Source organism: Ciconia boyciana, chromosome 6, assembly GCF_034638445.1.
Source record: "Ciconia boyciana chromosome 6, ASM3463844v1, whole genome shotgun sequence".
In the NCBI taxonomy this organism is placed as follows: Eukaryota; Metazoa; Chordata; class Aves; order Ciconiiformes; family Ciconiidae; genus Ciconia; species Ciconia boyciana.
In genome coordinates this window covers 65,272,056-65,284,249 of record NC_132939.1, presented here as the reverse complement: position 1 = coordinate 65,284,249, position 12,194 = coordinate 65,272,056, and the positions used below count along the sequence as shown (strand labels likewise).

The 12,194-nt window shown below is 34.5% G+C and overlaps 1 protein-coding gene across 1 annotated transcript in view; it reads right to left on the bottom strand.

Annotated features, from left to right (window-relative positions):
* Positions 1-10,697, bottom strand: part of C6H14orf39 (chromosome 6 C14orf39 homolog) — a 30,195-nt gene extending 19,498 nt beyond the window's left edge. Inside the window, exons 1-4 of the mRNA XM_072866050.1 lie at positions 10,649-10,697; positions 10,268-10,324; positions 7,050-7,176; positions 2,723-2,812 (exon numbers count right to left, since the gene is read on the bottom strand). Coding sequence (XP_072722151.1) covers positions 2,723-2,812; positions 7,050-7,176; positions 10,268-10,324; positions 10,649-10,697 — 323 coding nt within the window. The remainder of the gene's footprint in view (positions 1-2,722; positions 2,813-7,049; positions 7,177-10,267; positions 10,325-10,648) is intronic.
* Between the last annotated feature and the right edge of the window lie 1,497 nt (positions 10,698-12,194).

Genomic DNA, 12,194 nt, shown 5'->3' with positions numbered 1-12,194 from the left:
CTGCTATTAATCATTTAAATGCAGCATGACTGAAAGGCAGACACTCCTGGCTGCCCGCTGGATAGCCCAGGCAATGGAAGAGAGAAAAATTTGTGTCCAAATTCAATAGTAGAAGCTTCCGCTCTTACAAAAGTAAAACAAAAGTCACAGGGAAAAAAAAGTAAGATCTTAATTTTCAAATAAAACCACACTCCAGGCACTAGTTCCTGTTAAACTGACTGAAGTTCAATACACCTGTTTAGGGGAAAGAAGTTGTAGATCAACACTGTGAAACCAAGGAATTGACACTTCCCAAACTTCATGTAGAAAATCACATTAATCTATTTGCTTTTCTACATGGGTGTTCTCAGGAATCTAAGTTTCTTGATTTACTGAATATTTGTATATACTGTACAAAATTTCCCAGGTATGAAACTTGGAAAATAATCAGTTCTATTTAATTTAATAGATGCTACAAACAATAACTGAGCAACAAAGAAATTTGCTGATATACAATTAAGAATACATTGCAAATAAATTTTAAAAATATAAATAAGTGAAATAATTTGTTGTAGCAGGTACATTTCAAGCTTCTGAAAATAATCCTCAAACTTTATATTCTTTTACCAAAATGTACTTTCCACAGATTAATATTTATGGCCATATATAGTATAGTACAGCAGTCTTGAAAAATTGTCACTATTTTAAATATTTTTCCTAAGTAATTCACATCCTCTAGTTCATGCAGTTAAACATAGACTATTTAGAATTCAGCACTGTTCACATTAAAGTCATTAGAAAAAGGTTTAATCTAATGACAATGGGAAAAGGACAGCACCCACAAAACCCCTGAACATTATGTGGATAGCTATTTATTCCTTTTTCCTTCTTCATACCACTTATTTTCAGGATGAACTTCCAGTTCATATAAGCATTCTTATATGTTCTTGAAACCAATAATAACGAAAAAACGTGGAACGTTGTTAAAACCTCCATAAGTGCCTAATTAAATGCAAAGTGATCTGCCCATCTTTTTAAAACCTCTTCCCATCTAAAGCAGTATGTCCTCAGTGCCCCCAAATGCCAGGCTAAAAAGTACATTCAGCACATAAAGTTCTAAATGTGCCTATTTTTCTTCCTAATTTAAGTATTTAGAATTTGCTGAATGCACATCTTGCTGATTTGAATATATCATCAAATGCTTTGGTACAGAGGGACTATATTTGAGAGACCACTTTTGTAAAATACATGAATTAAATTTATTTTATGATTTATATTCATGATGTCTTATAATTAAGCTCAGGAAAACAGATCAAACACTTTCATGTTGGAATTGAAACTAGTTATCTAAAGGAGCAATTTAAAAGTAATGCTTCTTTGGCTTGTCAGCTCACATTAGTGAAAGCCAAAATGGCTTAATCATATACTCATAGAAAGCCAATTTAGCCTTATTTTCCACCAAATATAGAGCTCTGAACAGGAAGAAGACAGATAAGCTACTAACTGAGTTAATTAAAGGCTATCAGGCATGGTATTTCTGCTGTCTTGGACAACTGGCAAAAAGAACACTTACAAAAGAAACAAAGCCAACATTTTAAGTTACCTGAACTGACAGCTCTAAATTGGTATTTAGATACCTAGATGGGTCTGCCATGACTTTTTTTACCATAGGGCTAACCAACCTCTTGCCCTTCACAAGCAGATCAGTAAAGGTGAGCAACCTCTCTAAAATGAAGATCAATTTTACCTGAGTGTTAAATAGAACTTCAGAGGGTTAACTTGGCACACTGCATTTGGAACATTTCAGTGAAAATCTTCAGGGACTGTTCTTTATTCCATTGAATGGAGGCAGCTACATTGCACAACTAATCATTTATTTACAAGGCAGAATCTAATCAATTAAGATGACAAACCTGAAATGCCACTTACTGAACAGAGTTGAATTTGCAATTAATACTGACTAGAATCTTACCCGCAACTGGTCTTAGACCATGGCTTTAGACCAGGCTTTCCTGAGCCACTCACCCTATTTTTCAGGATCTAATACTGAATTTGCATACTTTGTGGTTATTCTGAAGAATATACAGCAGTATATAAAAACTTGATTTGTATATTCTAATAATCATATGCAATTCATATTCACAAATAAAGAAAAGCATAAAATTATCTGAATGCTTCTAACTGTTATCTTACTTAGACCATATGTGAATTTAAAGGCTTAGACTCACTTAAATGATGCTTCTGAAAAAAACATAAAACTTGTGTATTTTCAAAAAAGTCTTCCCAAACCTGAATATCTGAAACTACTGAAATCACAGTATATGCAAAAACATGTCATAATAATGGCAAAAAAATAATTCATAGATAAAATTTATGTATGCTTTTGTAAATATGCTCTGATATTTCATATTTCTGCCAAAGCTGAAACATTCATTGCCTTTATTTCTTGGGCTTTTCTTGAAATTGTAGGCAATTGAACAATGTTCTGAAAAATTATAATAGGCATTTGGGCAGCAATTAAATTTGAAGAAGCCCTTTTTTATGCTATTCCATTGGCAACTATAAAATAGTATATGGCCTCATAATAATGTAAACCGAAAATTCTTTTAATTACTCAATCACTTGTTTTATCCTGAAAAGTTTACAAGAACTTTTGATGCAGACTGCACTATCTTTGCTGATCAGTTTAAATAGGTTAATAAGTACTACTGCTAGACACCTCATCTCACATGATCATAGATACCTCTCATTTTCTGTAGCTTCCTGCAAAGCTTCAAGTTCATTTTTCAAATATTCTTCATGCTTGCTAAGAATTACATAGGTGGGCTTCCAGCTGTGGAGAAAGTAAAATAAAGAAAGCATATAAGTGGTCTTTCCTAATAAAAAGTGATTCAGAAATGAAGACATCAAGTTACTTTAGCTAGCTTACTAGAACAAATAATTTACCTAATGTTTTGAAAGTCAAACATAAACGGGTTTAGTACAGAAAGCTTTTACATGCATACATTTATTTTCCTAAGATTTTAAAGCTGTAAATTCAAGAATACATATAATAGGATTAACAAAGATTATAAAGCACTTTTTAAGGAATAAATGGAGTGAGCTTCACAAATTTTTGGAGCCTAATGCTAAGCAATTAGGCATCTAAATCCACATCTGAGGTACTCACAACAGCGCCATCAGTAAATCCTTAAGATATGTACAACCTTCTTGTTGGAGATGCACACAGCTTCGTTCACATTGATATCACCAGCACCTATCTCATACCTAAATGCAAGCAGCAGTCACCAACTCAGAATTTCCTCCATTTGCTAAGCTAGTCCTGCTCAGAAAACAGCCAGAAAGAGATGCTGTCTTTCAGTACAACAGCCCAGACACTGGGAGCACTGACCTAGTAGTTTGGAGTCCCAGGTCCACATACCACCTCTTGCTGACTACATTTGAACTCAAATTCTGCCCATAAAGGAAAACACGCCCACTAACAGTTAATAATAAATTAATGGCAGGTGAGAACTGAACTTCAGTTGCTGTCAGGTAACATTCTTTTCCATCTCTAAGTCATCACCCACATATATTTTCATATTTCATGCAGTTGGTATGTGGCTATACAGTATGTCTACAGTGTTAAATGCACCGGTTCCAGAAACCTGTCTCCAGACAAGGGGTGCAAGGAGAGGAGAAATGGCAATACAGAACAAGGTTGCAATTGAACAAAGCAAATAATTCATTACTAGACAGGTGAGAGCAACTGAGCATGTATGGTTCACTTTGCACTGCATATTCATGAGCAGAGTAAGTAAAAGGCATTTTTGGATGTGAGTATGCCCTATGGTTCAAAACTGGAGGGTTTGTAGCATGCAATCACACAAAGTATGAATGTGCATTTGGACAATCACTACAAAGGTGGAATAAAATAGAGGCTTCAGTAACAGATAACTTAATGCAATTTCCATCAAGGAAATAGATAAAGAACAAAGACCTGACAATTAATTTGCTGAACTGAAGTCCAATAACCTTGAACAAAAAATAGTGTACTCCAGGTGCTGAGACAACACAACATATAATCAACACTTGTAACAGCAGTAAAGTTTGTCAACAAAAGAGCTGAATGAGAAATTGCAGCATCCATTTAGGAAATTTAGCACTTTTGGCACAAATCATTTACGCCACTGGTGATTAAAAATGTAATTACAAAATGCTGCTTCACCATATCTACTGCAAATTCAGCAGACAGATTATTTTTTAAAGGGTCAGATTTTTAAAAAAGTAGAAACCAACATACTTATATACTTATATAAAAATGTACTGGCACACAAATGCTGTGATCTTCCTCTACTCAGAAAACTCCATGCCTTTCTTTGGAGGGAAAAAAAAAAAACAAGCAATGAAAAATTCACAGAGCTTTTATTAATCAAAGTACAAACCATGTTGTGCGTTACATTTCGTGTTCACATCTATTCTGCGGACACGCAAAAACCACATAGTAAAGAACACTGTTTTGTAAACACAACAAGGTATACAAGATTCAAGTAGCTCATCTACTAGTTCACTAAAAGCATCACTGTTTCACAGAGGTTCTTGGTAGCTATCACGTTTATTTGTCCTTCCTTTCATCAGCTAAGGTATAAAAACATCTTTATCCAGACTAATCTGAAAGCAATAAAAATATCCTGTAGTTTAGCTAGTGGGACCAGACAACAATTTCTTTTCCAAATTAGCAACGTTCTGAGTTCATCTGGCTTTTTTTTTATTTCCATGAAATCTCACCATCCTTGAACCCAAATTTAAAAAATAGAAGAGAAACAATAAAATTGGAATAGGTTCCATCAGCAGTATTTCACCACTTCTTATTGTTCTGGGATCAACATTTCTAGTTTGAATCATTCAATAAACTAAATATTAGAAAAAATGTCATCACTTGTCTAAAAATATGTATTTCATTTTGGTCATTTTGTGCCTTCCATTCTTTGTTACGTAGACCAATATGGATTTCTTTAGAAAACACAGTAGTATCCCAATACACCTGTCTCATACATCTTATTTTCTGTAGACTTATTGAATATAAGAATCCTGTGTTCAAAGTTTTCAAACATGCTTCAATATACTTACGATGTCCAGTAATCCAGACAAAAAGTTGTTTCTTTGAGAGCTCTACTGAGCATTACTGGCAATTAGTCAACTATGAGGCTGATTGTGACTCCAAAACAATATTTGAATTTACAAAATCAACATTAGAATCATGTCTAGTATACATGGAGTATCAACTAGAATAAATTTTAGAAGTTTAAGATTATTCTACTACATAAGTGCTCTAATTGTCTGATCTTATAGCTAGGGCTTGTTTATCGCAGTTTTCAGTATGTCGTTAAATGACATTTTCAATAATTTAAGACACAAAGTCTCTACTCTTCTGCAAGCATTGTCCTGCCATGAATACATGTATTCATTAATGAGTCACTTCTCATTTTGTCTCTTTACACTAATGCCATTAATTATTCTTTGTAGGACCTGAGCCAAAACCCATTGAATTCAATGATTAAAATTTAGATCAGATCCTTAGTCCTACCCTTAATTTTTTATTTCTTTATTTGCATCATTTAACGGTTTGTGATTTGCAAACAGATTTGCGACTTCAAAAGATATCTAAGGAAGTAGTGTGAATGGTTTGAGAAACTTAGGAAAGTGTTCATTTTATACTGCATTGGAGGCAAGAATTTCATGTAAAGGAAAACTGGAATTTTCTTGTCAAGGTCAAATCTTTTCCTAACTCTTTTTACAATAAAGCTACAAATCAGTATGGTTATGGCAATTGATTCAAACAGCTAGCCACTAAACCCACTTCATTCACTAATGATTCCATTCTTTCTTCTGTTTTCAGATAGTTAAAAATAAACCTAGAAAGGACCCTGATGCTATCTTTAATTCTCTTTTTATTCTTAGAAACACCCACATTCTCCATTCACATTCTAAAAGTAAATTTCAAATATATGTTATAGACAATTTTATTCAAATACTTAGCTTTAGGTATAGAATTGCAAGAAAACAAAATGGATAGAATTTGCTAACAAATCATCACTTCAGCTGCCAAGGAACTAGACAGATTGTGGAGAGATGAACACTGCAATGAAAAGACACGGTTATATCATCTGGGCCAAACTCTCTGTATTGTCAAATATAGATTTGCCTTTTTAGCTACCCTTGCAAACACCTGAGATTTTCATTTTTAAAAACTAGACATTCCGTGTCAGTAAGAATAAACTCCTTGTAGACAAATTCTTGCTTGAGAAAATTCTAATTACTAACACTCAAAAGCGATCTGCCTTTAACACTTGCACTAATAATGCGACAGAAAAATTTCTATGAAGAAAACAGAACTGCAGTCCATTGCATTCATCAAAACAGTGTGCCTAGAAGAACAATTTTGCAGTCTACAGTAAAAATTATACCAAAAACTGCTAGTAGAATTACACACATATCTGTATGTAGAGGCAGTTATGACACATCTTAGGAGAGAACATGTATAGAACAAAAAGCAACATGAAACATGTTATGAACAAAGAATTGAAAGATGCTTTGACTTCAGGAAGCCGAATTCAGAATTAAACAAAGAACATAATGGAGCCTTATTGTCACTGATTATTAAAAAAAGTTATTAACTTTTTTTAGTTAAAAAAAAAAAAAAATTAACAGTATTCTTAAAAATGGTCACATTTGACAGAACTCAGATGCATACAACTATAGAAGAATTATGTTTCTATTACCTTACTACTTGAATACTTTAGCATGCTGCAAAGACAGTACCTGTGATCTCTGAAAACTGTTGATTCTAATAAAAAATTAAAACAAACTGAAATGTAGTCTGTTTTTCTATAATTTACTTTTTCAGGGGATGGGTAATACTGTAATTTTTGCACCTGATGATTTGCAGCTTGAAAAAAATAGGAGAATACTCAAGTTTTCTTTAACATCACTCCTGTCTGAACACACACGGAGACGTATTTTTATACTACTTCCTCACTGACTTTCTTAATGCCATCCATAATTCAAAGCTCAGGCTATATTATACTTACGCATTACAGCTCTCCTTACTACTCTCATTTTGCTTGCACAAATCAGCAATTGCATCATTGCTGTCATTTATATTTTCCTGCAACCTGGCGATTTCATTCTTTTTTTCTGTGATTTTTACAGTATACACTGAAATTAAAAATAAAAATAAAAAAGTAAGCATATGTATTTTCAACATATCCATGAAACAAAAAGTCTACATTCGGAACAATTCAAAATTTCTTCCAAAATACTTAATCTCGATAGTGCCAGATGAGTGGACAGCCTGCAATTAAGCAAAGCAACAACAAAGTGAGTCAAAAACTCAGGGACTTTCAGCTGCGGGGTGAGTACCTTAATTATCATCTAATATTGTGAGACTGACTTTGGAAGAAAAACATTATTTGTGCTGTTTGTGCACCCCAATCTATATAAAACTGAAGTAACTATTAGTGGTAGAAACCAATGCACTCAACAGTTAGAGCTGACCCTTCTTTTTTTTTTTTGCAGTCCACAGCGTCTGCAGATACTGGAAGTAGTATACATGGAAACCAGAGCGTAAGCCACTTTGCCCTCGGTAATGCTTGCAACTGGGGAGACTGCCGGGAGTACAAAAGTTGCTTGAGATAAAGGTCTCTTTCAAACATTTGTTTTCTTTTACAGAAGTCCAGAAACACAAATGTTTTGAATGGGAAAGCTGACTGCAAGAAGGGAGAAATAAAAACATCGCTAATGGCATATAAGCAAATTATTACTAGAAACAGAAACTGGGAAATTAAAATAAAAAGGGAATTTACTCAAGGTGGGAATGTGTAATGTATGACAAATTAATATAGGAGACAGAGGTTAATTATGAAAAGCATGCATTATAACAACAAATCCTCAAGCACTATATTTGCAGAGATTCTTGAGGCAGATTCTTAATTCTGCGTTTTCTAACAGCAGAGAGCTAACAACATTTTCTCAATGAGTGGTTAGTAGAGAATACATATTGTTGAACATGATCAGTGTTCTCTTTCACAAGTAAAAGCTGTGAGAGCTATCGTGCTTGCCCACATTGCAATGCAATGAGCACAACTAGGTGCACATTTTTTTTCTATGTGCTGTTTATTTCTTATTTTTTCATAGACAGTTTCAGATTTATTTGTGCCTAATCATCTCTTGCCATCATTGCTGCCCTGATGCACTATATGCCAAAGTTGGTGGCCCTAAACAGAATTCAATCACAGACATCCTGCCCTTCTCATCTACTTAACCAGGAAGGGCATCTTAGTTATGCGAGATGTGTCTTGAGTTGTTTGAATTACTGCTCTATAACTTCAGGTCATGCCGAAGTTTGGGTCTGGTTTTGCAGTCCTTGCTATATATTCACTTTCAACACCAGCTGCATTTATACCAGAAAAAAACACTTCTCAGAGAGAAACATCAGTCAGTAAAAAGCAAAAGATTCTCAATGTATTTTAATATCTTGAGTTATCCTGAATATCTTCAATATCTTAATATTTTCAATATCTTAAGTCAGTAACTTGCCTTTACTTAGCATGAAGCATAACTATTGGACAACTGACATATGCTTCATTTCTGTAAAAAAAACAGGTGTATTTGGAAGTATTCTGCAGATGACTGAGATTTACCAAGATATAATGTAAGTGTATTAACAAAATATCTTTTACATAAGCAAAGCTTATATTTAACATAAAACTTAACATTTCATTTAGTATTTTCTATAGATGAGCACTTCTGTGATGTGTGAGTTGTTCTACTCACCTCTTGCTTTCACAAGGACCTTGTGGATGAAACCCATCTCACCCAACTTTACAATGCAAGCATCTACTTCACAACTAGATACGCATGGCTCCAGCCACACTCAGCAGAGACAACAGACATTTTTTAAAGCTTACTTTATCTAACCTACTTTAAACTCTTTCTTCAGGATGAGACAAATCACACCCTAAAAGTGCCTACTTCCCTCCACTGGTTATAAAGAGACTCTAGCCAAAAAGCCTGATGAATCTTACACTAAAAGTCTGAGGCTGAATGCTACAACTGTTCCTCTGCCAAGTAACATTCACACAGAGACAAAATTAAATCAGTGGAACTATTTCTGGGTAACTTTTTGAAGGATTTAACCCAAACTTTTAAAAGTCTGAGTGTTGGTTGTGAGCTCACACATATTTAGATATCTCTGAACTGAACACGCAAATAGCGATGCCATGTTACTCCACAGCCTTTGGATTTTCCCTAAAAGCATGCTCATTTACCATAAGCTTGCATAAATGTTGAGAAAAACCTCAACTCTAAGATTCAATTATGTGACTGAAGACTTAAAACAGAATTCTAGGTGTACCAGATTTAGTGTTACAGATGTTGTAATGTTTAACATGCTTTAATTTAATATTGATAATCTTCTTAATAAATGAGTGCTTGCTTTGACATATCAGTCAAGATTATTAGAAATGTCGCCATCAAGAGGAAGACCAGTCAGACCAGAACTCTCTCTTGTTCTTTTTCCTGAAGGTTATGAGCTTTGATTTCTACCTATGAAGTACCAGTGATGAGCACAGATGTCTAAAGATTAGTTTCTCTACCTCAATCATTCTCATGAGTGATACCACATAGTAGCACGGTAAAAAAAATTCAGTCCAGACCTAAGTCCGTAATACTATGCTGTCTGTTAGTCCTGGGGAAAAAGAATTTGATGTGGAACAAGACTTTCTCATTGGGTTTACTGTTTTGAATTTCAAATAAAATTACCAGCTGCTTGATTGCAGAAAAGAAGAACCAGGCTTGAGTAGGTAGTAGCAACTGAGAGAACTTTCATTATTATAAGAAAACAGAGAGAAGAAGCAGTGAGGCAGAGGTCCAAATCTGGAAAGAACAAAAACATGAAGAAAGAAAGGGAGGCAAGTGGCAGATGTATTGAGCAAGCACAGCTGAATCAAAGAACTGCCAGTGACTGTGAGGAGCTACAGAGTAAGAGCAGGAAATGGCGCAGCATGAAACTGGCTGTCCATGAGACAGCTGAACAGCATTAGCTGAAAGTCGCAAGCAAAAGCAAAGTCTGCTAGGGAGAATGAGCAAGTATTGATGGCAAAAGATGAGGTAGGGTGAGAGCAGGACACGGGACAGCTTTCATTATTAGGCTTGCTTCCGCCCCTGAAACACAGAACATGTACCAGGACTAATGAAACAAAAGCAGTGTGTTCAACATCTAATAAAATGACAATTTATCACTACTCACAATTTATCTGTTGATTCACATGTTCCTTAGCATAAGAAGTTTGTTCTAGCTGGAAAACTAAGCAGAAAATAAACACTTTTTCATATATATATACACATATATATATATATGACTTGAGTTGTGAAACAAATGTATATTGTGCAGCATTAATTGCACAAATACTGATAAAGATTTTAATAAAATATCTACATAGAAATTTTACTATTAAACAGCTGTTAGTAGCCTTCTCCATAACCTCACAGCTAACAAAACATTATGTAGGCAAACATCAAACCTTAATATTATAAATTTATTTGAAAATAATATAACTGTTTAAAGCAGAAAACATTACTATATGCACTGCACTAGTAATTATTAATTAAAAAATATATAATGACCTACCAAACTCGAGCAGAAGTTTGTCTAAGTTGTTCAAAAGCCTGTCACTCATTGTGTAAACTACAAAAGAAAAATGCAATTCAAAGTTTTATACTGTCAAAAGCTTTACTGATACAATAAACAAGCCAAAATTGCAAGACAATACCATGCATTTTAAGATAAAAGGGAGAAAAAAAGTTTTAACTGCATTTGAATTAGTCTCTAAACCACTTTAGTGGAACCAAATTTCTCACTGATAGTGGTAATGGACTCATTGAACGTCTAAATCACAGTTAGGAAAAAAGGAGGTGTATCAATTAGGTAAAGCTTTGTTCCTGGAGTAGTTCTATCTTTGAGAGGCTTCATGTTCCCAGAAGGCATGAAGAATGCAAAAGATGTTTGTGTACAAAATGCGTAGCCTGTACTCCAGCTGGTAAACTGGAGTACTAAGTACAGCTCTACTAAGCCTAACGACTGCAACGCTGGTAATGGAAAAGCTACTTATCCATTCTGTACACTCCTCCCATAGTAATTGCAAAGTACATTTAAATCAGAAAGTATATGCATAAGTGTGATTAAAGACAGAACTCACATACAATGGAAAGCAGATTATTACAAATCCATTCTTCTGCTTGCTATGTGCAGAAATTCAGTTACGGGTTTTTAAACAGTTTGGGAGTCGTGCAGTCCTCTAAAAAGGATGCAATCACCATTTTATCAGAACGTACTGAATACAGCTAGTTAGCTCAGATATACTTAACATTAAGCAAAGTTATCTCATACTTAACTGTCCCACAATGGCTTCCCCATACCCTTAGTACTGTGTAAAAAGTAAAGCCACAACAAATTGGTGATGGATTTTCCTAATCCGGAATGAAGTGGAATAGAAGACAACTGCAGAATTTAACTAAAGGGGCATTAAGGCTACATACTGTAGCACTGCGACTGTGGAAACGGGACAGGGTGGGGGGAGCATCTAAAATGCTGGATGTCTGACAGAAATGAATTTGCCTAATAGTTAAGTGAGGATCAGGAGACCTAATCCAAGTGACTGGATTAGTATAGACTGTGATAAAAACTCTGATAAAGAGATAATAGTTTTACCACATGTATTTAAAAGCTTGGAACCCTAGTTCCTAGTGCCTGGAAACACTTACGATAGCAAACAAAACATTTTCTGAAAATACTAAGATAAATACTAAGAAGTACTACCTCAAGCCACAGGTCAATGCAGAATATTTTTGCTTTTACACGATTTGAGAGAAATCCTAAGTAATTCCTTTGGATGCAAAAATCACTTTGGAGCATATATTAAAAATCCGTTCTCTAGAAACAGCTTAACAATGTTTGTTAGTTGCTTCCCTAACAGTTCCCATAAAAACTGCACGACATCGAGGTGTACACAGAAGGTACACAGATGAATGCAAAATAAAAAGCACAAACATTACTTTCAATGGCAAAGAATTTATATTCATTGGTTTATAAATCACAACACAAAGTTCACCAATAGAGCAGACTGTACAGCTGTGTATTATTAAGATACATACTATTCTATCATCTAGTCACTGAC